A 17,087-nucleotide genomic window follows, 5' to 3' on the forward strand; every position below is an offset into this window, starting at 1 on the left:
ATATATGTAGTTAATGGTATAGATTTTCTTTTAACCATGGCTTTAGCTATACTCTTTAAGTTTGTATATGTGTTTTGTAATTGTTGATTTTAAAATATTTCTAACTTTCATTATAATTTTTTGAGCCATAATGTTTTATTTATTTATGCATATATATGTATAAATAAAGGAGAATTTTCTGCAATCTTATTATTGATTATAATTCCATTGCAGTCAAAGAGCATGCTTTCTAATTTTAATCTTTTTAAATTTGTTGAGACTTGCTTTTGGCTCTGCAAATCGCCAGTTTTGGTAAATATTCTTTAAGTACTTAAGTATATTTTGCTGTTGTTTTCTGTGTTTAGCATATTCAATTATTACCAGTTTATCAATTAAGTTGTTAAAATCTTCTATATACTTTGTGTTTGTCTGCTTATTTTATCTATTATGAAGAGGGATATGTTAAAATCTCCCACTATAATTGTGAATTTCTCTATTTATTCTCATACTTCTGTTAATATTTGACATATATAAGAGGCTTTATTATTAAATACCTATAAATTTAGAATTGTCATGTATTCTTGGTGGATTGAAATAGTGAAATAGTCAGTGCTTTCTCTTGTAAAACTTCTTGCTTTAAAATCTCCTTTTTCTGAAATTAGTATAGGCATATCAGATTTCTTTTAGTCATGTTATATGATATACCTTTTCTGTTCTTTTACTTTAATTGTTTTATCCTTATGTTTAAAGATACAAAACATAATATACATTATTTTATAAAGTTATGTATATTCATGTTTTCTTCAGTCTGATAAACTTTTTCTTTTAATTGCCATCTTTAGGCCATTTATATTTAATGTAAAGACAGATATATTTGGGTTTGGGCTGAAATATACCACCATATTGGCTTCCTGTTTAACTTATTCTACATTCTTCTTTCCCTCCTTTCTGTTCCTTTTTTTCTTTTTCTCCCCCTCTCTCTCTTTTTCTTTCCTTTCTTTCTTTTATTTAAATTGAGACAGGGTCTTGCTGTGTCACCCAGGCTGAAGCGCAACACCATGATCATAGCTCACTGTAGCTATGACCCTTGGACTCAAGCGATCCTCCCATGTCAGTCTTCTAAGTAGTTGGGACCACAGGTGCCCCCACCACACATGAGTATTTCTTTTTTAATATTAATTTTTGTAGAGACAGATTCTTGCTATGTTGCCCAAGCTGGTCACAGTGATCCTCATGCCTTGGCCTCCCACAGTGCTGGAATTCTAGGCCACTGTACCTAGTCCTTTTCTCTCCTTTCTTTCCTTTTTATTAGTCCACTTCACTTCTCTAGTAGCTTGTTAAATTTATAGAGATTACAGCTTGCGTCTTTGACTTATTAAAGTCTAATATAAATCAGTATTATATCACTTCCTGGTCAAGACAAGAACCTTAGGATACTTTACTTCCGTTACTCACCTCCTAGGTTAAGCGTTATTATTATTATTGATATGATAATTTTTGCTGTGTATTTTAAAACTCACAGAGGTTACTACCCTTACCATTTAGATCTTTCCATATCTTTACCCTTTATGTTGCTCTCTGTTACTTTCTGCATCTGTGGGTTTATAACTAGGGTCATTTTCCGCCTGCCTGAAGAGCATCCTTTAGTGTTTACTCTAGTGTAGGTCTATACGCGACACTAGGTGTAGTGTAGGTGATAAACAAAAAGCAGCTTTCATTAGCTTAAAATTTTTGTTCTCCTTCTCCTTTATTTTTCAAGAATATTTTCACTAAGTATGGAATTCTAAAGTGAAAGTTCTATTTCTTTCAGCCATGGCTTCCATCATTTTCCTGAGAGGTATATCTACCAGTCTTATAGGTACTTGTGTGTACTTCTAAAACTATCTGCAGTTTTTAGCAGTTTTACTGTGATGTACCTTGCTTTGACATGTATGTGTATATATGTGTGTCTACACACACACACACACACACACACACACGTACACATACAGATATATGCTCACATATATATTTCTGTGGCTTACACACAAATAAATATATATGTATGTTTCTGCTTGTGGCTTGCACATATATACACACACATACTTGTGGAGACACACACATTTGTACATACACGTGTTGACACCCATATGTATTTCTGCTTCTGCCTCAGGATACTTCTTGAATTTGTGGCTACATATCTGTCATTGATTTTGTGAAATTATCAACCATTCTGTCTTCACATATTTGCTTATATCTTAATCTATTGTTTTACTTCTTTTGGGACTCAAATTATGTGTATGTGTAAGAGCGTAGGAGATCAAGTTGAACAATGAAGAATAAAAATTGTGGGAGAATGTGTTTCACACGTCTCTTATGTGCTTTGCTTTACTGTGTTAGTTATTTTTTTCTTTTTATACTTCACTTTTGATTTTTTAAACTTATTTTTTAGTTTTCTTAATCTTGTCAGCTGTGTCTTGTTTTCTGTTAACCTATATGTTGAATTCTATTTTTTTTTTTTTTTTTAATTTTTAAGACAGAGTTTCACTCTGTTGCCAGGCTGGAGTGCAGTGGTACAATCTTGGCTCACCACAACCTCCCCCTCCTGGGTTCCAGCAATTCTCCTGCCTCAGCCTCCTGAGTAGCTGGGACTACAGGTGTGCTCCGCCATGCCCAGCTAATTATTGTATTGTTAGTAGAGATGGGATTTCACCATGTCGGCCAGGACGCTCTCGATCTCTTGACCTTGTGATCTGCTCACCTCTGCCTCCCAGAGTCCTGGGATTATAGGCATGAATTTTTATTGTGTTTAAGTTTCAGAACATCTATTTGATTTTTTTTTTTAAATTGTTTCCAGTTCCCTGTGATAGTTCTCCATCTTGCCTTTTTCTTCCTTGAACTCATCAATCAGAGTTATTTTAATCACTGTTTCTGAATAACTTGATTAGGTAGATCTCCTGTGCATTTATTTCCATTTTATTCCCCTCTGGCTTTTGGTGAAGTCTTGTTTTTTTGTATGCTTAGCTATTTTATTTGAGTGTCTGAGATTTTATATGAATATTTGAAATAATTATAGTGGCAATTTGAGACTCTAGATAATGGTATCTTCCTCCAGAGAATATTTTCCCTTGCTTCTGGAAATTGGACAGATAGGGACTGATCACTTTAATCAAACTACGAATTGAAATGGCCTGAACCTGAGTTTCCACTCATGTGAAGGCTGGACTGTCTCTTGTTATTACAAGGAGGGTATATCTCTTTAGGATCCCAGCCAAAGGTTTGGTGTATTTACTACGGCCCATTCCTGGTGGGTCCTGAGCTCAAATTTGTGTCTTTTTCCCTGTTAGGAGATTGCCAGAAGCTCAGCCCCTCTTCTTAGGCTTCCAACCACTGTGTTTGGAAATGAAATATGCTTTGAAGGAAGAATGCTGCCAAATGCTGGCCTTGCAATTTTTGCAGATCTTGGCCCCCCAAATTCTCAGTCATAGTGCCCTTCTGATGCCTTCAAACAGATGTGTGTGTATGCACGTGTGTCATTTTCTCCAGCTTTTCTGATTGTTCTTAATAGAAAATGGGTCTAAGAAACCTAGGTGACATTGGTGGAAGCAGAGGTGCTGGGATCCTTACCACAGAGCAGAGCATCATGTCCTTAACGTGGGCAAAGGATCTGGTCATTATTGATGGTTAAATGGCTGGACATGCCATTAACTCTTCTATGGCTCAGTCTTCATTTTTGAAATCACTGCATCCCTAGGACAAGTTTTCTTACCATCACAGTGTTAACAGTCTGGGCCAGATGGTTCTGTGTCGTGGGGGGGGCTGCCCTACTCATCGTAAGCTGTTTTGTAAGCTGGCCATGGTGACTCACGCCTGTAATCCCAGTGCTTTGGGAGGTAGAGGCAGGCAGATCACCTGAGGTCAGGAGTTCAAGAGGAGCCCGATCAACATGGCAGAACCCCATCTCTACTAAAAATACAAAAATTAGCCAGCGATTACAGGCGTGCTGGTGCATGCCTGTAATCCCAGCTACTTGGGGGTTGAGGCAGGAGAATCACTTGAACTCGGGAGGCGGAGGTTGCAGCGAGTCCCAATTGTACCACTGTACTCCAGCCTGGGTGACAGAGCAAGACTCGGTATCAAACAAAACAAAATGATGTTTTGTAGCATACCTGGCCTTTATCCACTAGATGCCAGCGGGACTCTACCCCACAACTGTGGCCACTGAAAATGTCTCCAGACCTTTGTACCTGTCCCCTGGGGGTCAAAATCTCCCCTGGTTGAGAACTTGGGGTAATGGAAGTGGTGCTCCAGTAAGGGCCATTGAACATGACTCACTTGTGTTGATGCCATGTTTTCTAACATTGACTTTCCTTTACCCCACAGGGTTCGAAACTGCCAAGTCTTTTGCCCTCCATGGTGCACACGTGATCTTGGCCTGCAGGAACATGGCAAGGGCGAGTGAAGCAGTGGGACGCATTTTAGAAGAATGGGTAAGCACTCAACTGTTTCTGTTTTTTTTTTTTTTTTAATTATCAAATACACATGCCGGGCTAACCACATGGAGATTTTAGTGCAGCGTGTAAAGTTTATTGCTCTTGGAATCATGTCTTTATTTTTAAAGTCATCTTCACTTTGTTTGTTTTATGAATGAAAGCATGAGCAAGCCCATTATTATCCACGCATTTGTTTATGGTTCATTGTCAGTGTCATCTGCTTTATTAATCAGGGGTTTGAGAATGTTTACTCATTTAACTCATTTATTAAGAAAAATAAAACGTGGTGAACGCCCATGATTGCAACTAGGAGACTGTTATGCTTGTGGTTTTTAAGATTAGAAAGAAGTAGGTTTTAACCCTATCTCTGATTTCTTACTTTTCTCTCTCTGTATAGCAGTTGACGTTGATACGTGTCTACGTAGGTATTTATTGAGGGCTTGCATTAGTCTTGGGACCAAGGAGTTAATATCAAATGAAACAGAATCCCTGCCCTCGTAGGCTTACCGTCTAGGTAGGAAAAATAGATCGTAATCAGATTTAATATTTCTCATGATGTCAATAAATAAAGAACAGTAAAGCAGAGGAAGGGAGGGTGAGTGACGGCGTGAGCATCATGGAGTCATCTGCAGGAAGCCCTCCAAAGCTGTGACATTTGATCTAAAACATGAAGGAAGTAGAGGTAAGCCATGCAAATGTCAAGAGAAGTCCTCTCTTAGCAATGAGAACAGCATATGCAAAGGCTCAGTGGAGAATTCAAGGATCATCAAGGAAGCTGATGTGGCTGGAGATGAATGGACAGGGTAGGAGAGGTGCTATTGGGGATGGGTATCTGGTAGACTCTGAGAGAATGGTGAGATAGACGTTAGAGGGTTTGAGCTAGAGGGTGATGTGAACTGTTTGGTTTTTAAACATCACTGGACTTCAGCATGAGTCTAGACTGCATTCATTCACTTTTCATTCATTCACATGTTCACGAAGCGCACCTCTGTCACAGGTGCTGGGGTCTTCTGTGAAGGACAGCAGACATCGCCACTGTCTTTGTAGAGCTTTCAGCCTATTGTGGAAGACAGGTTTAGTCAAAGAAACATAGATACTAATGCAAACTTGAACAGACAGTAAGTAGTCCTACGAAACAGTGTTGATGCCAGGGAGTTGGGAGATGTGGTTGAACTAAGATCTCAAGAAAGACCTGGGGAGGGTGGAGGAGGGTCAGATGGGGTAGGGAATGGCAGGCACAGAGGCCCTGGAAGGATGAGGTGGAGAAGACAGAGCAGTAGGTTTGGGAACAGAGCCTGAAGTGGGCTGGTTAAACGCTGAGGAGGCCGTCTTCATTTTCTGAATGCTGTGAACGATTTCTTGCCATTTGGAGAAATAGACCACAGTGTACTTAAGAAAATTTCTGGTATTCTGGACTGAAAAGTTAAGAAAATAAAGAAAAGAAATATTTATTTCTGCTTTTTCAGTATATTTATGATGAAATATTTGGAATTCAGTATATTTGAAATAAGCCCTTGTCTTGAGCTCACTGGACTTACTCTTTTGGGTAAAATTAAAAAAAAAAAAAGGCTTATTTTTTTGTGATTATTTTAGTGTCTTTCTCACTAATGTTAAAAAGTAATAACCTCTATTAGGTGGGATAGTGGTAATCCTTAGAGATGTATTGAGAAGAGTACAAATAAGCATACATGCATCTTATTTGAATCGACATGCGGAATGGGAAGGTCGAAAATGAAATGGGAAAGTCGTTCTTGGTCCTTCTCTCGGAAGATAAACATTATGAACTATTTTGTGTATTCCAGAAAAAGGTTATATATACCAGCAAAAACACTCACATACTGTTCTGTACTTGGTTTCTTTAAACTTAGTAGTCTAAGAGATCTCCTATTAGTGCATATAGATCTGCTTCACTGTTTTCACTGCTGCGTAATATTCTGTCACGTGCTTATGCTGTAACCAGTCTTCCCTTTGGTGGCCATTTAGGTCGTTTGCATTGTTTCGCTATTTGTTATTCCAAGAAATGGTGTTTTACCGTTCTCTCTTTCTTGCATCAGCCTTTCTTACAATTTCATGTGATACTGGGTCTAAAGTATGCTGCCGTGAACATTCTTTACACTTTTGTGAGTACACACCTAGCGTAGAATCTTAGCAGTGTACTCCTTGATTCAAAGGGCATATGCGTTGTCAATGTTGGTGACAGCTCTCGAGTCATTCTCTTTTTGTTGTTTTTTTGAGATGGAGTCTCGCTCTTTCGCCAGGCTAGAGTGCAGTGGCGCGATCTCCGCTCACTGCAAACTCCGCCTCCCGGGCTCAAGCAATTCTCCTGCCTTATCCTCCTGAGTAGCTGGGACTACAGGCGTGTGCCACCACGCCTAGCTAATTGTTGTATTTTTAGTAGAGATGGGGTTTCACCATGTTGGCCAGGCTGGTCTCAAACTCCTGACCTCGTGATCCACCTGCCTCGACCTCCCAAAGTGCTGGGATTACAGGCGTGAGCCACTGCGCCAGGCCTCGAAGTCATTTTCTTACCTTGTTGCTCCAATCTCCATTCCCACTGATGGTGTAGATAGATAACTGTTGAGGGCTCGCAGCGTCCTTGGGACTAGCAGAAGGGCATGTCAGAATTGTAAAACTCTGCCCATTTGATGTAATATTTTAAACTAGAAAAGTACAATTCCAGGGACCCTAGTGACAATATAGTAGTAACCTTATTGTACAATGATATTTATGTTTAAACCAGTCTTGAAAGAAAATGCTATAGCACAACTATTTTTGCATTATTAAATGCATCCTGTTCTTTTCTGAGAACACAATACATATGATAACATGTTCATGTATTTTAATTATTGTTTGATGCTTAGAGGCAGAAATTCCTGGATTTGCCTCAAAAAATGATGGGACCTTGGGTAAGACTCTGGATCTATATGGAGCCTTATTTCCTCATCTTTAAGGCAAAAGGTTGGATGAGATGATTTCAAAGACTCACTGTTCAGTCTTTCTTATATTTTGAGTCATAATTGGGTGTCTCTGTGAGTCAATTTCAGATGATAGAATTTATTGTTGTGTAGTTTTACTCTAACATATAGTACCTTAAGGTAGACCAGTGATCCCAAAATAAGAATTATCCAAAAATAATTGACCATCGGGGACAGGAAAAAATGAAACTGGAACAGAAACAAAACTAATACATGTGTCTTTGAAGGTTTAAAATTAGATTTGATAGGCTGTGAGCTGAAGAAACTCAACCTGCTCGTAATCTGTCATGTGTTCATTTATTCTCTGTGTATGCCATTATACTGTGTTCCTTATTTCCCCGAGATCATGATTATGGAAACTCAAATTTGGCACCAGAAGCCGTCATTACCATTTCATTCCATTGCACCATTCATACACTGCAGAGAGGGTGTGAAGTCGTAAGGCCTCCTTGCTTGGGTGACCTATGTTAGGCTTGGTCTCTATGTCATCTCCCACCTCCCTGACTGTTGGTAATAGCTGGTCTGCTTCCCTTCAGGTCTTTCCTTATCTCATGTCTCTATACAAGGATTTCATCTGGCATATCACTAAATATTACCTTCTTGTGTTTTTCATGGTCAATTTGATAGACTCCAGTTTTTCAAGTTGCTGGCCAGCTTGAACACATCCATACATTATCTATGATGCATCACATCAGTGTCAGGGCCGGGAAAGTACTGCAGCATATTGGCGCCTCACAGGAGTTTCTCAAAATGATCCAAAGTTTTTTGTTGCAGCAAAGGCTCTTTCAGAAGTCTTTGAGCCATTTGGCTCAGCAGAGGCTCTCATGTGCCAAGGCCCCCGGGGCATTCCTAGCTCTGCTTCTGGAGATGAGTTCATTCCTGCTTCCCGACTTCTTTTCCCCTACCCATTCTTTCTCTTCCTGCCTTCACTATACATTCTAGGATTGCCATGTTCTAGAACATTCATGTCTGCCTCTTAGCCAGTGGAATGCTATTGTCACATCCACAATGGGACAGCTGACAGCCCCCATTTATCAATTCCCTGTCATGTGCTGCGCCATGGGCCAGGTACTTTATATTCCTCATCCAGGAGGATGCAAAAGCCTGGTGCTTTTTTTTTTTTTTTTTTGACATTTTACAGAAGAGCCAAGGGATGTCTCAGAAAGGTGAAGAAACTCACCCGAGTTGCACAGCTGATCAGCTCAGAGGCAGTCTCCTTGCTTAGTCCACTGGCTTCCAAACTCGAAGTCTGTCGGCTCCACCCACGGCCCGTCTTTTCTGCCATCTTTAATATCAGTGTTCATACTTTGCACATTTTGCTTTTGAATTCTCTAGCTGTGGTTTGAGTGATCAATTTCAGGATCCGTCCTGTTTCTTAGAGGAAACCACTCTGATCTACCCTTTCGTCCCTTAGTCTTCAAGATATCTTTTCTAGAGCTCTCAAATTATTTTGGGGAGATGCAGCTATTTAATAAACTAGAACTTAAGTGAAAACACATTCCATATAGCAGTATATTAAGAACCTATATGTAATTACTACTACTACTAATTATTTCATGGGAAAATGCCCTCCTGCCGAGATGTTTTAGATGCTCCAAAGTTAGAAGTAAGAGAAAAAATGAAAACAATTAAAATAGGATACTACGGACAGTACGGAAGTAAACCACCACCTTAAAAGGCCAATCCATCTAGCATAATTAAAAAAAGAGGGAGGAGGGGCAGGCGCATCAGCCCCCAGTCATATTTAAATAAAGAAAATGTGTCAGTGGGGTATGTTCCTATGTTGTGGAACTGTGCACAGATGTCATCTACCTCATTCACATCCTTATGTGAATTATACCCTGGTGCGCTCACCTCTTAAGACAAGCACCTAATGTTTTCCTGTGTATTCCAAGAGGCCAGTGTGGCTGGCAGAATAAGATGTTTTCTTCTTTTCGAGATGGAGTGGACCCTCTTTTATTTAGCAGCAGCGTCTACGTGTTAGGATTCCATGTGAGTTCTCTAAATCTGGGACAATGATAGGCTTATCTGAGTTCTGCAGTGCTGTGGTTTATTCTTTCCTTTACTCAGTATCTATTGGAGTAGGGCCTCTGTTGCTTTATTTCTCGGGATCTGCGTATCCCACTTCCTGCCTTGAGATCTGAGGATCTCTGAGGGGCACTGCATGTAAAGCATGAGAGCTTGTTAGGTGTCCAAACACACTTCATGAACAGCCATAGCGGGGCCTCGACATTCCAGTGTAGCACTCTTGAAAGACCCCAGTGGGACTCCCAGTTCCTCCTTCTTCTGTTTCTGTTAGATTTCTCGATTTTAGCTTCGAAATTTTAGATTTCCAGACCTTGGGATCTAGAACTTCTGGTCCTGTGGAAGAAGGAGGTAGGGCGGAGTGGGGGCAGATGGGCCCAATAGCATCCACCTCCTTGAGTGGTTTGCAGGAAGAGAAGGGATGAGGCTGAGGTTGGGAGGCCGGGGTGGTGAATTGGGAGAGAGGGGAGGGATTGCTATGAGTAATCAATGTGCCTCATGCATGCCAGGCCCTCACTAGGTCTGTCTAGGATGTAAAAAGCAAAACAGGGAGTGCAGAATAGCTTCTGTTGCAGACTGGCCATTAGTACAGCGTGGGGAAATTGAGATGGCCAACAGGTTGGGCAGAAGGGGCTGGTATGGGAAGAGGGGTTGGTGGCCCTCCTTTGGAGTTACTGTTCGACTCACCCCTGACTTCCCAGAATGTGTCTTGAATCTGTTCCCCTCTCATACAGGAGGAATGACCCAAGTATGTTTGTGACACCCAAAAATGTCTCCAGACATTGCCAGATGTCTCCTAGGGGTGCAAATCATCCCCAGTTTATAACCATGGCACTAAAACATGCTCTATGATAGTGGCAAAGATTAGAATCAGATACATCTTAGGACCTTGGGCAAGCTTTTTAACTTCTTTAAACCTCAGTTTCTTCATCTGTGAAATGTACATCATAATATCTACATTGAGAGATCTGGGTGGTTGTATTAAACACATTGACTCTGTGGATATAGAGTCTTAACCATTGTGGGATAAATTAAGTGCTCAATTAAATGTTGGCTGCTGCTGTTAATAACAACAATAATAGTTTCTTCACACATGAAAGTGCAAAGTGATGCTTACTTTTCCTTTTTTCTTTCTTTCTTCTTCTTTTTTTTTTTTTTTTGTGTGTGTGTGTGAGGTGGTGTCTTGCTTTGTTGCCCAAGCTGGGGTGCAGTGACGCAGTCTCAGCTCGCTGCAACCTCCACCTCCTGGGTTCAAGCGATTCTTTTGCTTCAGCCTCCCGAGTAGCTGGGACTACAGGTACTCGCCACCACGCCCAGCTAATTTTTATATTTTTAGTAGAGATGGGGTTTTACCATATTGGCCAGGCTGTTCTCGAACTCCTGGCCTCGTGATCCGCCTGCCTCAGCCTCCCAAAGTGCTGGGATTATAGGCATGAGCCACCGAGCCCGGCCAGTGCTTACTTTTCTTAACCTGTCCTACTGGCTCAAAGAGGAGCTCTATGTCAGATGTTTATCAGCATGATTCCAGTGGAGTCGCAATGAATCCTTTTTCTGTCTTCATATGTCTGGACTCCTACATTTTAACAGATGTGTATTTAGTTTGTTGATGAGTATTTTCCAGTGTAGCTCATATTAGTACTCAACTGTCATTTGAAAAGCCATCTTAATTATTTATGTGATTGCTTTTTCTTTTGTGTTTACAAAGAAATACACCGCATATATTTAGGAAAGGTGATTAAGGGATTAGTCATCAGGAACAGCAAGCAGTGGTTATTGAGAAAGCAGAGAGATGAGGGGTAGAAATAAAAGATTTATTAGGCAGAGGTAATGGAATGTGCATGCCTTAGGGAGACAGCGCATGCTCAGTTGATTGGGACCGCACGGTTTGATGCTGAAGTGCTGTCATGATTCACATTTTCAATAGAGTTGATACCGGGTCTATTTATTCTGTGGGAGTGAAGGCATAGAGATGGTACTGACAGCATGATGTGATTGCAGCCTCATTGATAAGCATCGGAAATAATGACTTTAATGCTGTTTTCAGATATGGAGCACGCAGTACCAACCATTGTATTAGGCACATAGTCTCCACACTTTGCTGTGCTTTTAATAGATACTGACGCCTGTGTTTCCATTTAGTTCCTGGTTTTGTTTGCCCTGCTTCGAAACTGCCACACCTTGTGTTTCATAGCATATTAAGGAAAGATGGGCTAGGATGCTAAGGAATACATTGCTTGCACTTTTTTTTTTTTTGAGATGGAGTATCGTGCTTGTGGCCCAGGCTGGAGTGCGGCGGTGCAATCTTGGCTCATTGTAACCTCTGCCTCCCAGGTTCAAGCAATTCTCCTGCTTCGGCCTCCTGAGTAACTGGGATTACAGGCACCTGCCACCTTGCCTGGCTGATTTTTTGTATTTAGTAGAGACAGGGTTTCACCATCTTGGACAGGATGGTCTCAAACTGCTGACCTCATGATTCACCCAACTTGGCCTCCCAAAGTGCTGGGATTACAGGCATGAGCCACCGTGCCCAGCCAAACTCCTTGCACTTTTAAAGACTTCTGCAAAATTCTGCTATTTTTAGACTCCTTCAAATTCACTCAGTGACTTTTATGAACTGGTGTAGCTTCACTGTTTGTGGGAATTCCCTGCAATCTCCTTTGACACTGAAAGCTTAAGTCTCATGATTTGCCTGTGTAGATGGAAGGCCCTAGCCTTCTTTTATGGTGTGTGCACTGGGGACAGGCGTGCAGTGTATGGGGCGGGTAATATATGAGCCTCATGCCTGTCTAAGCTGGTGACTTGACTTGGAAAAGGTGATTGTTGTTCCACGCATCACAAGTCACAGGGCTCATCCCCATTGTTTTGAATGATCTTTAGCTAAACAAAAAGGGAAAAACTATTAATATTATTAATAGTTGTAGATGATCGGGAAGAGTTCATCCTAAATCATCCACTAGATTTGTTCCTCATTTCTTTGCTTTACAGATTGTTTTTCTGTTATAGTATTGGATTTTCAATAAATAAAGTATGATATGAACAAGTCTGCAAACCAGCAAGAACTATATAAACCACTTGCTCAAATCGATAAGCGTGTACTCACAAAGGAAGGTAAAGTTCTGAGGCTCTTCCTTGAGGTGTTTACAAAATGTCATATTAATGTCACCTGCAGATAGGGTTGGATATTCATATTTGTCTTAGTACTAGGAACTGTGCTTAGCATTTCACAGTGAAGTATTTATGTTCTTCGTAAAACCCATTGTGCAGATGCGGCAGTTTAGAGGCTGGAAGAGGCGTGGGCTTGCCCAGGCTCACATAGCTGGGAGATTGGGGGTGGATCCAGGATTGGAAGCTGGTGTGTGGGTGGCGCTGGAAGATTACCCTGTTTCAAGGACTTAGCCAAGTATTGTAGTCATATATTATTTGCATGTATTTGTATGAATATTTCTGGGTTTCTAATATGAGGGTACCTAAAAAGTACATCCCCTGTGCTTCTTGTAATCTGAGAGAGTTGATGAACATGAGCCGAGGAAGCTCTTTCCTTCCCGTTTGATTCCAGAATTCCCTTTCTTCCTCCCTTCCCTCCCTCGCTCCCTCCCTTCCCTACTTCCCCTTTCTTTCTCTCCCTAACTTCCTTCCTCCCTCCCTCCCTTTCTGTCCCTCCCTTCCTCCCTTCCTCTTCTCCCTTTCTCTCTTTCTCGCTTTCTTTCTTTCCTTCTTTCTTTCTTTCTTTCTTTCTTTCCCTCCCTCCCTCCCTCTCTCTCTCTCTCTCTCTTTCTTTCTTTCTTTTTCTTTCTTTTTTTTCTTTTCTTTTCTTTTCTTTTTTCTTTCCCTCCTTCCTTCCTTCTTTTTTCTTTTTCTTTCTTTCTTTTTCTTTTTCTCTCTTTTCTCCTTCTTTCTTTCTTTCTTTCTCTCTTTCTCTTTCTCTCTTTCTTCTCTTCTCTCTCTCTGTCTCTCTCTCTGTGTTTCTTTCTTGCTCTTGCTCTGTCACCCAGGCTGCAGTGCAGTGGCACAGTCTGAGCTCACTGCAAACTCCGCCTCCCGGGTTCAAGTGATTCTTCTGCCTCAGCCTCCTGAGTAGTTGGGACCACAAGCACGCACCATCTCGCCTCGCTAATTTTTTGTATTTTTAGTAGAGACGGGTTTTTACCAGTTAGCCAGGATGGTCTCGATCTCCTGACCTTGTGATCCATCTGCCTCAGCCTCCCAAAGTGCTAGGATTACAGGTGTGAGCCACTGCACCCAGCCTGCAGTCTTTGCAAGTGGTGTAGAGTGTATTTACTGCTCTACTTCAGTAGCCTATTTGACCTTTCTTGTCACAGGCTCAGGAAAGTTTCTTTATCAGATAATAAATTATTCATGCCCCTCACAGACATAATCTGTTGCTAAAATATTCCGAGTTTCCTCTGTCTCCAGAATACCTAAAACTTGTGCTTGGTAGTTTTCCTCTAAGTTTTCCGTTTCATTTCTCATTCTGAAAATTTTGCACTGATTTAGTCTTGACTGTTGTTCGTGGTTCTTTGATCATTGTCTTTGTGTCTTCTTTCTTTCTTTTATTTTTTCCTGGCCACTGCTCGCCGTCTTGAACCGAATCTTTCAACCTTTATATCCATTGTAACCTTTGTATAATGAGGGCTGTGATGAACCGCAGAGTTTTAAAGAGTGAAAGTCAACCATCACTCCCAATCATGTGAAACCCAAAGCAGATGCATCCTTTCATTAATGTGGGGTCCCCTGAGTTCTTATTAAGCAATTTTGACGTAGTTTGAAGAGACGGATTTCATCTTCAGACGGTGCTCAGCCAATGGCTGAAAGGCCTGCTTTTGGCCACTCGGCATTTAGGCTCCATTATTTAAGAGGGGAAAAAATAGGCCTGTGACTGTTTTTCACATTTATTACGGGACAGTTAGAGAATCTCAGACTAGCAGGTGTCAGATTACACAGAGAGGAGAAACGGTCCATGCGCCGATGAAAACTTCCCTATACAAAGACAAATAGAGAAACAGCTGTAGATGGAACAGCCAGTCTCAGGCTGGGGCAGCACACCCTGCAATAGGTTAAGGCTTATTTTAGACAGATATTTAAAATACAGTTAATTTTTTTTTTTTTTTTTAATTTTTGAGATGGAGTTTCACTCTTGTTGCCCAGGCTGGAGTGCTATGGTGCAATCTTGGCTCACTGCAACGTCCACCCCCTGGGTTCAAGCAGTTCCACCTCAGCCTCCAGAGTAGCCAGAATTACAAGCATGCACCACCACACCCGGCAAATTTTGTATTTTTAGTAGAGTCGGGGTTTCTCCATGTTGGCCAGGCTGGTCTTGAACTCCCGACTTCAGGATTACAGGCATGCACCACCACACCCGGCGAATTTTGTATTTTTAGTAGAGACGGAGTTTCTCCATGTTGGCCAGGCTGGTCTCAAACTCCCGATTTCAGGATTACAGGCTGAGCCACTGCACCCGGCCTAATACAGCTAATTTTTACGTATGCAGGGGCAGCCCAGTGGAGGAGAGGTAGCTCAGCTTTGGAGTCATATAGATGTGGGTTTAAATCCCAGTGCGAATACTCACTCACTGGGCGTCCCTGGGCATATCTAGTTATCTCTTTCTCTTTTCTTGAGATAGGGTCTTGCTCTGCCACCCAGGTTGGTGTTCAGTGGCACAATCATGGCTCACTGCAGCCTTGACCTTCAGCACTCAAGCGATCCTCCCGTCTCAGTCTTCCGAGTAGCTGGGACTACAGGCTCATGCCACCATACCCCGCTAATTTTTTTTTTTTTAATGTAGAGGAGGGGCTTCACCACATTGCCCGGGCTGGTCTCCAATTCCTCTGCTCTGGCGATCCTCCTGCCTGGGTGTCCCAAAGTGCTGGGATTCCGGGCATGAGTCATTGTGCCTGGCCTCAGTCACCTCTTTGAACCTTGCTGATTTACCTTCGGATGCTAATATGACTCTCAGGGTCATCCTGAGGATGAAGTGAAATGACACACATAGACTTCTGCACAGATTCGGGGCACACAGTAAAGATTCAGTGAATGGTCGCTGCAGGGGAGGCTAACTTATCCAATACAGATCCCTAAAATATACAAATAACGCTCATAAATCTTGTTGGAACAATGTTTCTTTTTTGTCTTAGTTCAGCCCACTGGACAAAAATTTGTTATAAAAATTTTGATGTAACAAAAATATCATAGAATGAGTGGCTTAAATATTTATTCCTCATAGTTCTAGAGGCTATAAGTCCGAGATGAGGGTTCCAACCTTGTTGAGTTCTTAGTGAGGTCCCTGTAACTGGTTTACAACTAGCCCTTTTCTTGTTGTGTCTTCATTTGGTGGAGAGCTGAGAGGAAGAGGAGAGAGAGAGAGAGAGGGGGGGGGGAGCGAGAGAGAGACAGAGACAGGGCCACTGTCTCATGCGTCTTGTAAGGGCACTAATCCCTTCATGAGGGTTCTGCTCTCACGTAATCACCTCACAAAGGTCCCATCTCCAACTACCATCACCTAGGTGATTAGGATTTCACCATAAGAATTTTGGAGGGACACTGTATTAGTTCATTGTCACACTTCTGGTAAAGACATACTTGAGACTGGGAAGAAAAAGAGGTTTAATTGGACTTAGAGTTCCACATGGCTGGGGAGGCTTCGGAATCACGGTGGGAGGCAAAAGGCACTTCTTATATGGCGGCAGAAAGGTTAAAATGAGGAAGAAGCCAAAGCACAAACCCCTGATAAACCCCTCACATCTACTGAAACGTATTCACTATCATGAGAATAGCATGGGAAAGACCAGCCCCCGTGGTTCAATTACCTTCTCCTGGGTCCCATAACACATGGGAATTCTGGGAGACACAATTCAAGTTGAGATTCCGGTAGACACAGCCAAACCATATCAGACACAAACATTCAATTCATAGCATTCTACCCCAGCCCTTCAGCATTCATGTTCTGACATGCCAAATACATTTATTCCATCCAAATAGCTTCGAATTCCTAACTCATTCCTGCATCAGCTGTAAAGTCTATGTCTTTTAAATTTTTTCTAGTGATCAAAGCACTGGGAAGTAGCCACTTTGCTCTTCAGCTTCCCACCAGTTTGTCAGTTAAAAAGGTGACTGAGGTTATTAACTATTAAGATATGCTGTGCTAAAGAGCAGGGGGCCTCTTCCATCCTTAGAGGGCAGAAAGGTGCCTGTCATGTCTTCATTGCCAATGCCCTGGTATAGACCTAGCTGGCTTTTCACAGGGGCTGGGGTTAATGCTGGAGAGAAGTAGAGATGGCAGAGCCTACCCTGTATTCCTAGGAGGGTTCGTTCGCCCTCCCTGACCCTGAGGAGGAAGATACAGCTATACCCAAGGTTCTGAAGACCCCCTAAAAGGAAGCCTTAGAAGTGGCCATGATTGTTTTAAAAATCTGTCCACAAATTCTTTGATAATTGTTCTTCAAGAAGTAGAGGCTAATTCTCCTCCCTTGGAATGTGGGCTGTACTTGGTGACTTACTTTCCATGAATAGAATTCGGCAGAAATGGCAGAGTATGACTCCTGAGTTAAGTCCTAAAGGCTTCACAGCTTCCCCTTGCCTGCTCTCTTGGATCACTCACTAGCCGCCATGTTGTGAGGAGACTGAAGAAGGCCTGAGGAGA

General features: G+C 41.8%; 1 protein-coding gene across 2 annotated transcripts in view; it reads left to right on the forward strand.

Annotated features, from left to right (window-relative positions):
- WWOX (WW domain containing oxidoreductase) overlaps positions 1-17,087 on the forward strand; it is a 1,135,448-nt gene that overhangs the window by 63,497 nt on the left and 1,054,864 nt on the right. For both annotated transcript variants that reach the window (XM_032283875.1, XM_032283876.1), the window contains exon 5: positions 4,342-4,448. In XM_032283875.1, the coding sequence (XP_032139766.1) occupies positions 4,342-4,448 (107 nt within the window). The remainder of the gene's footprint in view (positions 1-4,341; positions 4,449-17,087) is intronic.

Source organism: Sapajus apella, unplaced genomic scaffold, assembly GCF_009761245.1.
Source record: "Sapajus apella isolate SASKATOON/1434 unplaced genomic scaffold, GSC_monkey_1.0 scaffold15, whole genome shotgun sequence".
Taxonomy (NCBI): Eukaryota; Metazoa; Chordata; class Mammalia; order Primates; family Cebidae; genus Sapajus; species Sapajus apella.